Genomic DNA, 17,838 nt, shown 5'->3' with positions numbered 1-17,838 from the left:
TTCCGGTTTTCTGGTGGTTTACTGGAGATAAGAATCTCATGGACTTTCCTGCCCCGGCTAGGATTACAGGCGTGAGCCACCGGCGCCAGTGTGTGTGTGTGTGTGTGTGTGTGTGTGTGTGTGTGTGTGTGTGTGTGTGTGTGTGTGTGTGTGTGTGTGTGTGTGTGTGTGTGTGTGTGTGTGTGTGTGTTTAGAGCATATACAGTTGCATCATTTTCAACATCTGTGAATTGTCTGGCCTCGTAGCATAGAGAAGCACTGGCCTGTGCATTTTGCCCACCTCATCTCTCCTTCTCTGACATGGGGTAGGGCCTCAGGCTGTTAGCCGGCTTGCTTTGGGCTTTTGCCTGGGAGTTCGTCCTGGCGGTATTGCTTATCTGTTGTTGTTGTTGTTGTTGAGACAGTCCTGCAGCGTTGCTCAGGCTGACCTGGGGTCTTAGGATGCTCCTGTCTCAGCTTCCCGAGGGCTGGGAGTGCACACTGCACCACCATTCCTGGCCTCCCTATTCCTCCATATTCCTTTATTAGGAATTACTGCAGGATTCGGTATGCTTTGAATCTGGAGAATGAGGCTCAGAGAAATTCAGTGAACATAGCCAGGGCATATGAAGTTGTTGGCGAGGCTAAACCTCAGCACCTGAAGTCCCGGGTGTGCGTCCTCTCGCGATGTGCTGGCTGGGCTTCTAACTCTCCATCTCATTCAGCCAAAGACTGAGGGGGGCCCTGAACGCCCACTCCAGCGGGCAGTGCAATACTGCAAATTACTTAAATAGCCAATGAGGTTAACTGTGCCGTGTGCAGGTCTGACTCCTGTGCAGCTAAATTATGGCCAGTGTAGCATTTTAATAGCTGATGATGCCAGAGTGTGAAATACTGCCAGCAGTACTTATAGAAAGAATTGGTGATTGGTGAGCATATAGGATTATATATTATACTGTATGAGCTGAGACTTTCAGATATTTCCAAAGATAATATTTCCTAAAAGATAAATGTTTGAACTTGAACTCAGCCTGGGGACATCTGTTTCTAGACCAGAAGTTTGCTCCATGAAATGTGATCCGGGCACAGGAGCTCATGCCTGTAATCTCAGCCACACAGGGAGGCTGCCATCTGAGGATCACAGTTCAGAACCAGCTTGGGTAAAAAAAAAGTCTGTGAGATTCTTATCTTCAATGAACCAGCCTGAGGTGGAGCTGTGGCTCAGTTGGTGGCATGCCAGCCCTGTGTGTGAGAAACTAAGTGACAGCACCCAGGCCCTGAGTTCAAGCCCCAGGACCGGCAAGAAATATATATGATAAGCTCCCGTTGCTTTTGTCTTTCAGATCTGCAGGAGCAAGGCCAAGGAGTCGCAGCAGTACTACCACAGCCTGGCGGTGCGCCAGAGCCTGGCCGTGCACTTCAACATCCAGCAGGACTGCGGCCACTTCCTGGCGGAGGTGCCGGCGCGCCTGCTCCCGTGGGAGGACCCGGCCGAGCCGGCGGACCCGGCGGACCCGGCCGACCCGGGCCTGGGCGAGGGCGGGCCGGGCGCCGAGGCCGACGCAGACCCCGCGCCGGGCCCGGACCCCGCGCCCGAGCGCCGCGGCGCGCCGCAGAGGAGCCACGTGGTGGTGATCACGCGCGAGGTGCCGCAGCTCACCGTGGCCGACTTCGTGCGGGACTCGCTGGGCCGGCACGGCGCGTGCCCGGACGCGTACGAGCGCCAGGTGTGTCTGCTGCTGCTGCAGCTGTGCGCGGGCCTGGAGCACCTCAAGCCGCACCACGTCACGCACTGCGACCTGCGGCTGGAGAACCTGCTGCTGGTGCCCGCGGGCCCCGCCGCGCCCGGCCCCGCGCGGCTCCTGGTGAGCAACTTCTCGCAGGCCAAGCAGAAGAGCCACGCGCTGGACCCCGAGGCCCTGCGGGACCAGGCGCGCCTGGCCCCCGAGGTCCTGCCCGGCACCCAGTACCGCAAGTGCGACGAGTTCCAGACGGGCATCCTGGTGTACGAGATGCTGCACCTGCCCAACCCCTTCGCGCAGCACCCCGCGCTGCGCGCCCGCGACTACACGCGCGCCGACCTGCCGCGCATCCCGCTGCGCTCGGCCTACTCGCGCGGCCTGCAGCAGCTGGCGGGCTGCCTGCTGCACCCCAACCCCGCCGAGCGGCTGCGCATGGCCGAGGCGCGCGGCGTGCTGCAGTGCCTGCTGTGGGGGCCCCGCGAGGACCTGCGCCACGCGCTGGCCGCCGCCCCCGGCCCCGCGCCGCGCGCCGCGCTGCTCCAGAACTGGCTGGACGTCAAGCGGACGCTGCTCATGATCAAGTTCGCCGAGAAGTCCGTGGAGCCCGGCGGCGCCGTGGGCCTCGAGGACTGGCTGTGCGCGCAGTACCTGGCCTTCGCCACGGCCGACTCGCTGGGCGGCATCGCGAAAATCCTGCAGCAGCCGTGACGCGCCCGCCCCACGCGCACCAGCGCCCTGCAGGGCCCGGCCGACCCGGAGCTCCGGCCCGCGCCCCCACGGCTGCAGGCTGTAACAACTGTCCACGCGGCTGGCCTCCACGTCCGGCCTGCGTGCTGGGACGGCCGCCCGCACACCCACCCGCGGCTCGGGTCCGGGGCCCACGCTGGGCTCCGCCAGTGGGAGGAAAAGGGCGGGTCGCCACCCCTTGTCTGGCGTGCGGGGTACGGTGTGCAGGAGGCCCCAGGCCCTGTCCCCGCCGCGGGGCCGAGGACAGCGGGCGCCCACGCCTCGCTCTTCACTGGGAAGTCACGCAGGGACGGCCTCGTCCACGGCCTCGGGTCCGAGTCCGGTCCCCCAGGGGCAGGCCCGTGCCACGCCTGCACGAGCTCGTCCCCGGCTGCGGCTGCGTGCCACCGTCATCGTGTCGCGTCCTCACCCGGCACGCGGGGCCGGCCCTCCCCGCACGCGCCACGCGAGTTCGAGTCTTCTGTTTACTTCAGCCTGGAGCCACTCGAGCCATGTGAGCGTGAGCACGGCGCGCGGGAGGAGGGCCGGCTCGGGCCGTGGGGACCCCTGCCCCGTCCCCCCCCCCACGACCCGCCCCTTCCTCTAAGCCGGCGTGGCCGCGTCCGTGGCCTTGGCATTTCCTGTAACACCTTCTCCTGGGCTTCGCAGAGAGGATCCAGAGAGCAGCGCGGGGCTCGCGGCCCACGCCCTGCCACGCCCCCTCCGGAGGCTGAGCTCCGAGGATCGCGGTTCAAAGCCGGCCCCGGTAGAAAAGTCCATGAGACTCTTAAATTAACCGCCAAAAAGCCATGAGTGGAGGGTGGCTCAATGGGTTTGAGCGCCAGCCTAGAGCCCAAGAGCTCAAGGACGCTGTCCGGGCCGCGAGTTCAAGCCCCGGTCCTGGCACAGAAGAATGTATTGTGATGTTGTTAAGAGTGGCGTGGGCGCCCTATGCAAGAAGAGCGGCGGGGCTCTCAGGAAGGAGGCCGGGCCTGGCCGTCCACGCGCGCGGTGGTGCCGCGCGGGGCCGGGCCTGGCGCGCCCCGCCGCGCCCTCCCCGCCCCCCGGCTCGCGGGCGCTGCCGCCCCGGGCCGGTCTCCGTGCCTTCCGTTCTTCCCTGTTTGTTTTCTGTCCAGTTACGCCGTGGATCCAACCCTCACCTGTGCGCCACAAACGCGCGTGGACGCCCACGGCGGCTCCCGGGCCGCACGCCTCGCGGAAGGCCGCCGTGGAGTATTTATACAGATCAGATGTATAGAGAAATATATCCAAGCGCGTCTGCGCACGCGCGCGCGCGATTGCAACCAGCAGTGCACTTTTAAGGTTCCTGACGCCACCTCCAGCGCCTGTCTTCCGGTGGAGAGCTCCTGGCCGTTGGGTTCCGGGTGTCGTAAGCGTGGACCGCCCCGGCCTGCCGACCTCGGTCGCCCGTGGCGTGGGCAGCGCCGTGCGCATGCGTGGAGGGCGGGGGCCCGCTCGCCCGGGGCCAGGCGTCCACACAGCCCCGGCCCGGCCGCGCATCTCCACGCGGCCTCCCGGGGGAGTCTGGAGAAGGGACGGGGACCCCCAGGCCGGGGCGCCCTGGCTCCACGCCCGGCCCACGCGCACGACAGCGCCCCACTCGGCCTCCGGAGACGGGGCCCAGGCCCCAGGGCGAGACCCAGATGAAACCAAAGACGAATCCGTTGTGATCCCCAGAAGAAAACCCGACGACGGTGGTGATGGAGGAGGAGGATGGTGATGATGATGATGAGGGCGCGGGGGAGGCAGGGTTTCCGGAGTGGGTCTGGGCCTCGCGGCCGCGCCCCCCGCGGGGGCTTTGTTGGCTTCTGAATGGAGGGCGTTTCAGGGAATCGGAGCGGAGTTTTTCTAGCAGAACCAGAGCTCTCTATTTTGCTATGAATGTTCCTCCCGCGGGAGCGGCTGCGCGCGCATGCATGCCCGGGCGCGCGCGCGGGCCCGCGTGCACGCGCACCCCTCCCCGCCCGGAGACCTGTGGATTCCGCCCGCCCGGCGCGCGCCGTGGCCTCGCGCTCTGCGGCTGCCTTACCCTGTAAATAAACCCATTTTCATAACGCCACGGCCGCTCGCACGCCTCCTTTCCGGACTCCGCGCCCAGGCCACACGGGGATGGGGTTCGCGCGCCGCCCCACGTGCTAGTCCGTGCCCAGCCCCAGCCTGGGGACCAGCGGCGCCGCCCCGCGCGCCCCACGCCCAGCCGCGGCGTCACGGCGCCCCTGGCGGGCTGCAGCGTCACGGCGCCCCCTGGCGGGCTGGCGGCCTGCAGCGTCACGGCGCCCCCTGGCGGGCTGGCGGCCTGCAGCGTCACGGCGCCCCCTGGCGGGCTGGCGGCCTGCAGCGTCACGGCGCCCCCTGGCGGGCTGGCGGCCTGCAGCGTCACGGCGCCCCCTGGCGGCCTGCAGGCCTGCAGCGTCACGGCGCCCCCTGGCGGCCTGCAGGCCTGCAGCGTCACGGCGCCCCCTGGCGGGCTGCAGCGTCACGGCGCCCCCTGGCGGGCTGCAGCGTCACGGCGCCCCCTGGCGGCCTGCAGGCCTGCAGCGTCACGGCGCCCCCTGGCGGCCTGCAGCGTCACGGCGCCCCCTGGCGGGCTGCAGCGTCACGGCGCCCCCTGGCGGGCTGGCGACTGTAGCCGCGCGGCCGGGGTGGGCTCCGACTCCCGCAATGCACACCGCAGAGAGAAGGCGCGCACCTGGAGCGAGAGCACAGCACCTGGGTCCGGGCCCTCCAGGCGGCCCCGCCCCACACACACCAGGTTCGGCCTCGGGCGGTGCCCGGTCCCGGCCGCAGCACCCGCGGGGCGGCGGAGGGCTCCGGGTCCCCCTCAGCACGCGAGCACACGGGCGCAGGCGCACGAGCACACAGGCCTGGGAGCCCAGGTGCACATGCGCCTGCGCGGGCACGTAGGCACACGAGACGAGCGCATGCGCACACGAGCGCCCACAGCCGAGGCCCAGCAGCCCCCGCGGCGGGGCCCAGCCCGACGCCTGGGGCAGACGCTGGCGGCCGAGCTCACCGGAGGCCGGGGCGGGGCCGGGGCCTGCACGAAGGAAGGAGGGAAGGAGGGAATGTCTGGACTCGGAGGGCAGCGGCCCAGCGCCCCCCTGTCCCCGCGAGTGCCCCCGACTCCCAGCCCCGCGCCGGCCCGCCACGGGCTCGCCTAGCATCCATGAGGCCCTGGGTTCGAGCCCTCAGCACGGCACGCAGAGAAAAGCCGGAGTGGCGCTGCGGCTCAAGAGGCAGAGCGCTAGCCTCGAGCCAGGAGGCAACGGCCAGGCCCTCGGGAGAGCTCAAATCACCCGCCAGATAGATCCGAAAGACCCATCTCCAGTTAGCTGGCAAAAAGCTGAAAGTGAAGGTGTGGTTCGAGTGGCCGAGGACCAGCATTGAGCACAAAAGCTAGGAGGGAGCCGGGCACCGGCGGCTCGCGCCTGGCATCCCGCTGCTCAGGAGGTTGAGATCTGAGGATCGAGGTTCAAAGCCAGCCCGGGCAGGAAAGTCTGTGAGACTCTGATCTCCAATAAACCACATGAAAACTGCAAGTGGAGCTGTGGCTCAAAGTGGTAGAGCGCTCACCTGGAGCTGAAGAGCTCAGGGACAGTGTTCAGGCCCTGAGTTCAAGCCCCAGGGCTTATGGGGGGGAGAAGGGAAATTGATTCACTGGAAAATAATTATTCTGCATATTATAAAACCAATACAAATTCAAACGCATCCAACAAACATCTTGTACAAAGGAAAGGGGGGGGGGTAAAGAAGCCCTAAGAACTAGAATAAACACCAAGTTAATGCATGCTTGCCCAGAGAGCATTTTCTAGACTTCCTGAAAGGAGAGAATGCACACACCATACAAGGACAAACCCTGGCCCATGGAGAAAGAAAGTGAGAAAAGTAAATCACCAAGAAAAACTGCTTCCATGAAAATACCACCCAGGTGAAAAGCCCAAGATAGGAAGGCTCCTAGAAGTCTTCAAGGCATGTAAGACACCAGTGGATGGGCAGGTCTGGAGGAAGCCCTGGCCTCCATCTTCCCAGACATGGGAACACACACACACACACACACACCAGCATCCAGTGGCACACCACACGGTGTTTGAACCCTTTTCTGCTATAGGCACCAAGTCTGTGGCAGGCAACACCTGGAGAAAACAGCTGACTCCTGGGTCACCAGCCAGAAATGGCCATCCCTCACATCCGGGTGTCCTGCCCAGTCCCTCTTCTTCGTTTTTCTGTCATCCCTGGGGCTTGAACTCCGGGCCTGAGCACTGTCTCTGAGCTCTTCTGTTCACTTGAACCACAGCACCACTTTGGGCTTTGGGGTCGTTTCTTGAAGATAACACTCTCACAGACTTCAAACCACAATCCTCAGAGCTCAGCCTCCTGAGTAGCTAGGATTCCAAGCATGAGCTACAACACTTGGCCTGCTTGGAACTTTTGATAGACAGTTTCTCTGCTCCCCTATCGCCTCCTGGAGGCATTTCAAAAAGCTTGCCACTGGCCGTCCTGTCCCCCCCATACACACCTTGTCCTCCCTCCCCACACAGACGCCCCCGCCCGCCTGTCACTGACCATCCTGTGTCCCCTGCCCCATCCCCACTCTGTCTTTGGGAGGGGGGGATTAAGAGAGGAAGAAGGAGGCGGCAGTGGGGAGCGTGTAGCTCATCCAGGGCCCCGCCCTGTCCTCTGCCCACCCTGGCTGCTGGCCCAGAGGCCACACCAGGCCGGAGTCCCCGGCTGGATGGACCTCGTTTTGGGGAAAGCCATTAAATTACTTTTGTGGAAACATTTTCATTGAGAGAGATTGGTTTCTGATTGTAATAACTGCTCATTAATGGCGTGGGCGGGGCGTCCTCGCAGCCGGAGCCTGCTCTTGGTTTAATTAGGAGGAAAATGTGCTTTTTTTTTTTTTTTGCCATGAGGCTGGTTTTTGCTGATTTTTTTATTTTTGGTTGGTTGTGGGGCTTGAACTCTGGGCCTGGGTGCTGTCCCTCAGCTCTTCAGCTCAAGGTGAGCACTCTACCACTTGAGCCACAGCACCACTTCTGGTTTTCTGATGCTTTATTGGAGAGAAGAGTTGCACAGACTTTTTTGAGATAGTCTCACTTCCTGCTTGAGTACACACGTAAGCCTCAGTTTACCTATTTTTGGCTTCCCATGCCCACCTGCTTCCATTGAAACGGACTGTCGTGAATTTTTCCACTGGGCTGGCCTTGCACTACAATCCTTCCGATTTCAGCCTCCCTTGTAGCTGGGATTACAGGCGTGAGCCACCTGCACCAAGCGATGATTTCTTAGATGTGAATCCTGTTCACAGCCGGGCTGTGGGCCTGGAACAGCCCCCACAGCATCTGCGGCTACCAACAAGTTCAACAGCTGCCAGACTGTGGGCTACGTGTGAAGGGTGCAGGTTCGAGGCCAGCACGCGAGAAAGTTGCCAAAAATGACGTTTCTGTTAACTGTTAACTGGACAACAGACAACAGGGGGAGCCACACACACGTTCTGGGAGCAGGGGCGTTTGTGCCGGGTTTTGAAGACCGTGTAGAAGTTCTCCAGGTGAGTACAGTACGGGCCCTCCCGCCCCCTTGGGTACAGGATGGGGAGGAGAAAGGCGGGGAGCCCCTGAACCCCGACCCTCCGCCCCTGACCCCCCCCCATGGACACGGAAGAGCAGGGTCAGATTCTGGAAGGAGCGGGCCTCGGCTTCCCCAGGGGCCAGGGGTCCTGAATTTCCCCGAGGAGGAGAGGATGGGGTGCGGGCCCCGCTCCGGGAGGGGGCCGCGGGGCTGGGTGGCCGCAGGGCGCCCCCCCCCCGAGCTGGGGCACACGGTGGGGCCCAGGGTCCATCTCGCCTCCGGGTCCCCTGTGCACCGCGATCGCCTAGGCCGGCCGCAGCCCGGGACAGAGGCCGCTGGCGGTCCAGGTCGCCCGGCTTGGGGCGCGCCGCCCAGGCCTTCACCTCGGTCCTGCTCCCCCCTGCCGAGCCACCGCGGCCGGGGCCCAGCAATCCTGCCCGCCCCACCCCTCATCCCCGCCGCTCCCCAGCACCCCGAGCCCCGCCCCGCAGCTCCACACCCCGCCCCAGGCCCGGCGAGCCCCGCCCCGCTGCTCCACGCCCCGCCCCAGGCCCGGCGAGCCCCGCCCCGCTGCTCCACGCCCCGCCCCAGGCCCGGCGAGCCCCGCCCCGCTGCTCCACGCCCCGCCCCAGGCCCGGCGAGCCCCGCCCCGCAGCTCCACACCCCGCCCCAGGCCCGGCGAGCCCCGCCCCGCTGCTCCACGCCCCGCCCCAGGCCCGGCGAGCCCCGCCCCGCTGCTCCACACCCCGCCCCAGGCCCGGTGAGCCACGCCCCGCTGCTCCACACCCCGCCCCAGGCCTGGTGAGCCACGCCCCACTGCTCCACGCCCCGCCCCAGGCCTGGTGAGCCACGCCCCACTGCTCCACGCCCCGCCCCAGGCCCGGCGAGCCACGCCCCGCTGCTCCACGCCCCGCCCCAGGCCCGGCGAGCCACGCCCCGCTGCTCCACGCCCCGCCCCAGGCCTGGCGAGCCACGCCCCGCTGCTCCACGCCCCGCCCCAGGCCCGGCGAGCCACGCCCCGCTGCTCCACGCCCAGCCCCAGGCCCGGCGAGCCACGCCCCGCTGCTCCACGCCCAGCCCCAGGCCCGGCGAGCCCCGCCCCGCTGCTCCACGCCCCGCCCCAGGCCTGGTGAGCCGCGCCCCGCTGCTCCACGCCCCGCCCCAGGCCCGGCGAGCCACGCCCCGCTGCTCCACGCCCCGCCCCAGACCTGGCGAGCCACGCCCCACTGCTCCACGCCCCGCCCCAGGCCCGGCGAGCCACGCCCCACTGCTCCACGCCCCGCCCCAGGCCCGGCGAGCCCCGCCCCGCTGCTCCACGCCCCGCCCCAGGCCCAGCGAGTCCCGGCCCCGCCCGCCCCTCCTCCCCGGAGCCCCGCGCACCAGGTCCTGTCCCGTGGGAGGGGGGCAGCGCGGCCCGCTCCTGCCATCACACAGGTGCAGGTGTCAGGGTGGGACGTCACGTGCACGCGTGACTGCTCTCGCACCTGTGCTCCTACGCGCGAGCACGTCATCCCGCGCAAGCAAGTCCACCCGCAGCCGCACCTTTGCGCGTGTGTACGTGTGACTGCGTGTATAGCCGGCGCGCACGTGTGATCGTGCGTGCTCGTGCGCGCGCACTTCCACCTCAGGTCACAGTTGTGCACGCGCTGGCAGAGGCGCTCACTCACGGGTGCGCACACGCGTGGTCACGTGTGCCTGTGGTTGTTCGCACGTGTTCACATGTGCGCGTGTGTACATGCAGTCAGAACGTGTGTGTGCGTGCGGGATTGGTGTGTGTGTGCATTGGTGTGTGTGTGTGTGTGTGCCTTGGTGCATGTGGTCACGTGTGCACGCGTGGTTGGCTGTGTGTGGTCGTGCACGCGTGGTCACGCGTGTGCGTGCGTGCGTGGTTGGTTGCGTGTGGCCATGCGCTCGTGGTCACGCATGTGCGCGCTGCATGGTTGGCTGTGTGTGGTCGTGCACGCGTGGTCACGCGTGTGCGTGCGTGCGTGGTTGGTTGCGTGTGGCCGTGCGCGCGTGGTCACGCATGTGCGCGCTGCGTGGTTGGCTGTGTGTGGTCGTGCGCGCGTGGTCGTGCGTGTGCGCGTGCGTGCATGGTTGCGTGTGGCCGTGCGCGTGTGGTCACGCGTGTGCGCGCGGTCGGGCCGTCTCCGTGCTGCAGACACGCGGGTTCCCCGCGGGTTCCGGGGTGCACCCCCGACAGGAGGCGCCGTGGGAGCTGCGGGCCCAGGAGGAAGCTTCCAGAACCTTCCCGGGGCCTGGGGGACAGACCGCTGTTGCGGGCCGCGCCCGGGGAGGGGAGCCGCGAGGACACCGGGCCGCCCCACGCGGGTCCCCGCAGGCCGGGGTGGCGGCCCTGCCCTTCCCCGGCGGGCCACGCGCGGGTGCGCACACGCGCACACACACGCACACGCGTGGCCGCGCTCCCACAGCCTGGCCGGTGCCGGACACGCGCGCTCACGCCTGCAACCCCGGAGGCTGAGACCTGAGGATCGTGGTTAGAGGCCCAACTCTACCTCCAGTTAACAGATACGGCGGGAGCGGGAGCGCCAACCTTGAGTGAAGAAGCCAGGTGAGGGTATGAGGTCCCAGGTTCAAGCCCAAGCACCAGCGACAAGATTAAACCACCCGCCGCGCTCCAGTGACAGGAGAGAAAAAAATAGGAGCATCTGGCCGCACCAGTGGCTCCCACCCATCACCCGGTACCTGCTCCGGAGGCCGAAATCTGAAGGCTGTGCTTCAAAGTCAGCTCAGGCAGACAGATCCTTGAGACTCTTGCTTCCGATTAAACAGCCAAAAAACAGACTGGGGGCATGGCTCAGGCGGTAGAGCACCAGCCATGAGTGAAAATGCCAAATGTCATGCCAAAGATCAAGGCCCAGGGTTTAAGCCCCAGTACTGGTGCACGCGTACACACATACACACACACACACAAATACTGCCTTCACCACTAGTTGCTACTTAGAAATTTTGCACATTCCTTTAAGTAGCTCCAATTCATATGACAAATGAAAATACAAAGTGTCTGAAATTATTCACCATGAGAATATTTTACAGCGAAGTCTGAAGAGTCTCTCAAGCTGAGCGAATGTTAAACACCAGGAAGTCAGTAACTTACTGTCTGTTCCCCAGGTATTTTCCTTTTTTTTTTTTTTTGCTAGTCCTAGGGCTTGAACTCAGGGCCTGGGCTTTCTACCATTTGACCCATAGCTCCATTTCTGGGAGGGGGGGGTTGCAGTTATAGTTTAGTGGAGATAAGTCTCACGGAACTGGGCGCCAGTGGCTCACGCCTGTCATCCTAGATACTCAAGCAGCTGAGTTCTGAGGATCATGGTTCAAAGCCAGCCTGGGCAGGAAAGTCCATGAGACTCTTAACACCAATAAACCATCAGAAAACCAGAAGTGGTGCTGTGGCTCACGTGTAAAGTGCTATCCTTGAGCTGAAGAGTTGAGGGACAGCACCCAGGCTCAGAGTTCAAGCCCCAAGACCAAAACAACAACAAAAAAGAGTTTCACAGACTGTCTTGTTCAGGCTGGCTTCTAACCACAGTCCTCAAAGCTCAGCCTCCCGAGTTCCCAGGATGACAGGCGTGAGCCACCGGCGCCCAGCTCTGCAAGTGTTAGGTTCCATTATACACCCAGCACTGCTGGAATCAAAAGGAGGGAAAGCTATCTTTGCAGAACTTACATTCCAGAGTGAATTGAATTATTGAAACACAAAGACTCCAGTAGTCAACCCAAGAAGCTGAGAAAGCACAATCAAATACCAGAGAGAGAAATAAAGTGAATAAACTGAAAAGTTGAGTCAATTGATAAAATGAAGATATGGTTGTAACTGCTGACGCTAAGAAGAAGGAAAACATACTAATAAATCCCTAGAAATAAAGGGGACACAGCTGCAAATAGAGAGGAGAGCCTACACCGTAAGCAAATTATATCTATAACATACTATCAACATAGGATTGTTGCTGACGGTCATGCACCTTGAACTCTGGGCCTGGGCGCTGTCCCTCAGCTCTTCAGCTCAAGGCAAGAGCTCTACCACGTGAGCTACAGCACCACTTCCAGTTTTCTGGTGGTTCATTGGAGATAAGAGTTTCACGGCCTTTCCTGCCTGGGCTGGCTTTGAACCGCAATCCTCAGATCTCAGCCTGCTGAGTAGCTAGGATGACAGGTGTGAGCCACCAGCGCCCGGCTCAACATTGTTTTTTAATTGAGCCTAGCACTGGTAGCCCACGCCTATAACCCTAGCTACTCAGGAGGCTGAGCTCTAAAGAACAGCAGGAGGAGGTCAACCCAGGCAAAAGAGACCTTAAGACTCCACCTCCAGGGGCTGGGAAGGTGGCTCAGTGGTAGAGTGCTTGCCTACCATGCATGAAGCCCTGGGTTCAAGTCCTTAGTACCACATACACAGAAAAAGCCAGAAGTGGCTCTGTGGCTCAAGTGGTAGAGTGCCAGCCTTGAGCTAAAGAAGCTCAGGTACAGTGCCCAGGCCCTGAGTTCAAGCCCCAGGACTGGGAAGGAAAGAGAGAGAGAGAGAGAGAAAGAGAGAGAGAGAGAGGAGAGACTCCACCTCCAATGAACCAGCAAAAAGCCGGAAATGGAGCTGTGGTTCAATAGAATGCCAGCCTTGAGTGGAGAAGCTAAGGGTTAACACTCGATCCCAGTACTGGCAAAGCAAAACAAGCAAACAAACAAAAAAACTGGTAGAATAAGAAAGGAAATCAAATACAAAAATCTAACATAACATAATAGAAATGTTATAAAATTTCCCCAAATAGCATTACAGTGTTATTTTTATTAAGCGCTTGCCATACTCTTGTAATATTTCCCACATACATGTTTTGAGAACTTCTGCTAGCTCAGTACTTTCTGACTGCCGTCTCCTGAAAGAAAAGAGAACCCAAAACTTGCTCCGGTGTGGCAAACTCATTTTGTTCTTTGGGGTTTGGGGAAGGGAGTTTGTGCCAGGACGGAGCTTGAACTCAAGGCCTGGGCGCTGTCCTAGAACTTTTGTGCTTACAGCTGGCACTCTACCACTTGAGCCACAGCTCCATTTCCGGCTTTTTGCTGGCTCATTAGAGATGAGAGTCTCATGGACCTTGCTGCCGAGGCTGGCTTTGAACCATGCTCCTCAGATCCCAACCTCCTGAGTAGCTTGGCGGACATCGGCCTGAGCTGATGCCCAGCCATCTGTTATTTTATTAACGATGGTTCAGGAACAGTCTCTTTTAGCTTAGCAATTCATTAGTAAAGTCTTATCAATTTGGAGGATTGTTGAGGAATTGGGGAAGAACACTTTCTCAAGTATTTATTTTGGGTCAGTCATGGGGCTTGAACTCAGGGCCTATGCACTTTCCTGAGCTCTTCAGCTCAAGGTGAGCGCTCTACCACTTTGAGCCACAGCGCCACTTCTGGTTTTCTGGTGGTTAATTGGAGATGAGAGTCTCATGGGCTTTCCTTCCCTGGCTGGCTTTGAACTGTGATCCTCAGATCTCAGCCTCCTTTGTAGCTAGGATGACAGGCGTGAGCCACTCATGGCTGGGCTCACGTTTCTTTCATTACAAGAGGAAAGGCTGTAGGGTCTTTCTGCTTTGCTTGTACAAAGGCTTCATCTTAAATACTGTGGATTGATGCCGATGTGTTCTGAGATGGCTGCTACCAGGCCCTGTGGAAACAGAAACAATGTGATAAAATCACTTTCCTGCTCCATACCCTGAACTTGCTGGTGGCGATGGCGGGGAGGGCAGCAGCGCTCTTGTCCCTCCCGGCCATGCCGGTGGCAATTTCATGTCTGTGGCACCTCATCAGGATGAGCTGAGCAAGTGACACTGAGACGTGGGTCCACGTACTGGGGTACAGAAAACCTCCAGCCTTGCCCCACATCCTGGTTGCTGCGGACCAGCCACAATTCTCCAACCCCAGCATCTCCAGGGCTCTCATGCATTTTATTTTGCCTGGGTCTTCCTAAATCCAACAGGAGGCAGACACCAGTGGCTCACGCCTGTCAAACTCCTCGAGAGGCTGAGATCTGAGGAGGGTGGTTCAAAGCCAGCCTGGGCAGACAAGTCTGAGGGACTCTTACGTTCAATGAAGCAGCAAAAAGCTGGACGTGGAGGTGTGGTTCAAAGGGTAGGTAGAATGCCAGCCTTAAGCAAAAAGGCTAAAGGACAGCACCCAAGCCATGAGTTCAAACCCCAGGACAGGCACATGGACATGGACAGACACACACAAACACACAAAAAGAGGAGCCATGGCGGGTGTATATGTCCACATGTACGTGTGTACATCCTACATATAACCTATTCTTTTTGATTATCCTCACACCCTCCCTTAGATTTTTCACTCAAAGCTGACACTCTACCACTAGAGCCACAGCTCTACTTCGGGCTTTTTGCTAGTTTGTTAGAAATAAGCATCTCGTGGGCTGAGTATCTATGGCTCACACCTGTCATCCTAGCTACTCGGGAGACTGAGATCTAAAGATTGCGGTTCAAAGCCAGCCCTCACCCACTCCCATTTTTGAACCAAATAATAGTGGGGATGGCGGAAGGAAGGCTAGATCATTCAACGAAACTCAGCTCAGGTCACTGCTGAGGGCGAAGAGACCCAGAGTCCAGCCTCAACAGCTCCGTCGGTACACGCGCTTTCCACCACCAGCTCCTGCGCTTCTCTTTTCCACCCAGTTCCCAGAAATGCTGCTTCCTGGGCCTCGTCATTCCTTCCGTAACCCGTGGCGCAGCTGTGTGGGGCTGGGCGGCAGGAAAGACGGCTTGGCTTCTCCTGTGCCTGTTGGCACTTGCCAATAAAGGACAGAATAATCAGAGAGCCTGAGTCCTGGGCCAGGCCAAGGGCAGACAGACTTGTGAAGGAGCCAAGATTCAAGGGCTCTTTAAACTCTGATCTATTCCAGCTGTGTGTGTGTGTGTGTGTGTGTGTGTGTGTGTGTGTGTGTGTGTGTGTGTGATCTATTCCAGCTTTGTGTGTGTGACTGTGCGCATGCACGCATCCACGCCCACACCAGAGCTGGTGCTTGAACTCAGTGCCTGAGCTCTGTCTCTGAGCTTTTTTTGCTCAAAGCTAACACTGTTCCACCTGAGCCACACCGCCACTTAAATTGGAAATAAGAGTCTGATGGGTTTTTCTGCCCTGGTTGACTTTGAACTGCGATCCTTAGATCTCAGCCTCCTGAGGAGCTAGGATGATAGGCCCGAGTCAGGTGTGCCCGGCCTATTTGTTTCTTTTTTTTGGGGGGGGGGGAGGTCCGGTTGTGGGGCCTGAACTCTGGGCCTGGGCGCTGTCCCTCAGCTCTTCAGCTCAAGGCTAGCGCTCTACCATTAGAGCCACAGCACCACTTCCGGCTTTTTTCTTTTTGCTTATGTGGTGCTGAGGAGTCGAACCCAGGGCCTCAGGCATGCAAGGCAAGCACTCTACCACTGAGCCACCTTCCCAGCCCCTATTTCTGTTTCTTAATTAGCAGAGCAATCTATTACGCAAATGGAGCCATTACCTCTTACCTCCTCGAATCTTCTCCCCTCCCCCAGACATCTATCAACTTTCCACTAAACATCACATAAAAATATTGGAATAGTTGGAACAGACTCAGCTGTAAAAATGAAGTGTGTAAAAATTACATCAAATTATTAACATGCTGTCTCTGGGTGGTAACTTTTTTGTCATCCTGAATTTTCTAAAATGGATATTCAAATCAGGCATCCATTGTAAAATCAGCTTATAGACAGTTGAATAATATTAACCCACGTATAAAGCATTTATTAAAGAAATGAGGATGGGGCTGGGAAGGTGGCTCAGTGGTAGAGCACTTGCCTCACATGCAGGAAGGCCTGGGTTCGATTCCTCAGCACCACATAAACAGAAAAAGCTGGAAGTAGTGCTGTGGCTCAAGTGGTAGAGCGCTAGCCTTGAGCTGAAGAGCTGAGAGACAGCGCCCAGGCCCAGAGTTCAGGCCCCACGACCGGACCTAAAAAAAAAAGGGGGGGGGAGGAATGCAGGGGATGAAATTGATGAGGTGCATTGTATGGATGATGGAAACGTTTTAGATATGTGTAGGTGGCTCATGCATGAAATCCTAGCTACTCAGGAGGCTGAGATCCTAAGGATCCCCGTTCAAGCTTAGACAAGCAGAAAGTCTGTAGAACTCATCTCCTATGAACCACTGAAAAGTCAGACATGGAGGTATAGTTCAAGGTGGTAGAATGCTAGCACTGAGCACAAAAAGCCAAGGGGGAGCGCCCGGCCTGGAATTGAAGCCCCAGTATCAGAAAACCAAAACCAAAACAAAACACAAACCATGCATCACCACAAGCAGACATTGCCTTTAAAACAAGGGGTGGGGGCTGGGAAGGAGGCTTGGAGGTAGAGTGCTTCCTCAGCACCACAGACACAGAAAAAGCCGGAAGTGGCGCTGTGGCTCAAGTGGCAGAGTGCTAACCTTAAGCAAAAGAAGCTCAGGGACAGTGTCCAGGCCCTGAGTTCAAGACCTAGGTCTGGCAAAAAAATAATAATAATAATAAAATAAATTAAACAATAAAATGGGGGAAGGGGAATAGAATACTCCTTTACTTCTTTTGCTAAAAATCACTTGGCATTACAAGTAGATCCAGTGAATTTTCTTTCACATGCTGGAGATTCAAGGATGGGAGACAAGTTAGAAGCCACGTTGCTAGTACCCAAGCACCCACGACCCAGCAGTCCCCAGACAACCCTGCCAAAGCCCCGAGCACACACTGGAGTCTGGGCACCCGCTCCAGGCCACCGCCTCCCTGCTGTCCTGGGCCTTCTAGGAGCAGCTTAGCCGCAGGGGTAAAAAGCAAACTTCCCCTGTGTGGATGCCAGCCAGGCCATAGCGGCAGAGCGTGCCTGGAGGGACCCAGAAGGCAGGGTTTCCAGGAAAATTCAGCGAGAGGCCACAGGCCGGGGTACCCCAAGCTTTGGCCTGGGGAAGTTAGGTGGGGGTCACAGGTCAGGTTTCTCCTTGGTCCCTGCAAGCCCCGCATCGCTCATGCACATTGCTCTTCCCAACTGCAGTTAAGCCCATTAGTGCCTGACTCACGCCGAATCCCTGCGCTGGCTATGGCAAGCTCCCTGGAGCCCTGGCCCTGGCTCAGGCTCAGTCAGGCAGAATAAGCAACCACCATGAGTGATGAATGGACACGGGGTCCACCTGTGGCAGTGTAGCGGGCAGATGGCTGCAGGGACAGGAAATGAGAGACCTGTGAGTCAAAGTTCTGGAAAGTTCTAGAAAGTTCAGGATGTCTCAAGATATTGGAGTGTCACACAGGAATCAGGACGCCAATTCCGAAGGAACTTAAGCATGATTTTTCTCTAATGTATTAGAGACTGTATTCTGACTGGCCAGAACTTGATTTACAATTCTTGCCCAAATGCTCATTAGAAAGGGGTGAAAAATTATTCCAAGCCATCAACCAAAACCAGGACACCTGACCAAAGCAAGAATTTTCCAGAAAAACAATTCTTTGTTCTTGTTGTTGTTGTTCCTGGGGCCTGAACTCTGGGCCCGGGCGCTGTCCCTCAGCTCTTCAGCTAAGGCGAGCGCTCTACCACTTGAGCCACAGTGCCACTTCCAGTTTTCAGGTGGTTCATTGGAGATAAGGGTCTCACAGACTTTCCTGCCTGGGCTGGCTTTGAACTGTGATCCTCAGATCTCAGCCTCCTGAGTAGCTGGGATGATAGGCATGAGCCCCCTTCAACCAGCCTTCCCTTGTATATGACTTTAGAATGATCTTTGTCCATTATCTGTCTACAAAGGGGTCCAACAAGT

General features: G+C 59.4%; 1 protein-coding gene across 5 annotated transcripts in view; it reads left to right on the top strand.

Moving 5' to 3' along the window:
• Nucleotides 1-4,527, top strand: part of Peak1 (pseudopodium enriched atypical kinase 1) — a 230,520-nt gene extending 225,993 nt beyond the window's left edge. For all 5 annotated transcript variants that reach the window (XM_070042827.1, XM_070042825.1, XM_070042828.1 and 2 more), the window contains one exon: nucleotides 1,323-4,527. In XM_070042827.1, the coding sequence (XP_069898928.1) occupies nucleotides 1,323-2,429 (1,107 nt within the window). In that variant the 3' untranslated portion in view covers nucleotides 2,430-4,527. The remainder of the gene's footprint in view (nucleotides 1-1,322) is intronic.
• Nucleotides 4,528-17,838: the final 13,311 nt, after the last annotated feature.

This window comes from Dipodomys merriami, unplaced genomic scaffold, assembly GCF_024711535.1.
Source record: "Dipodomys merriami isolate MVZ:Mamm:240054 unplaced genomic scaffold, mDipMer1.0.p SCAF_33, whole genome shotgun sequence".
Classification (NCBI taxonomy): Eukaryota; Metazoa; Chordata; class Mammalia; order Rodentia; family Heteromyidae; genus Dipodomys; species Dipodomys merriami.
The sequence above is the reverse complement of the archived record's forward strand: the minus strand, read 5'-3'. Positions and strand labels throughout refer to the sequence as shown.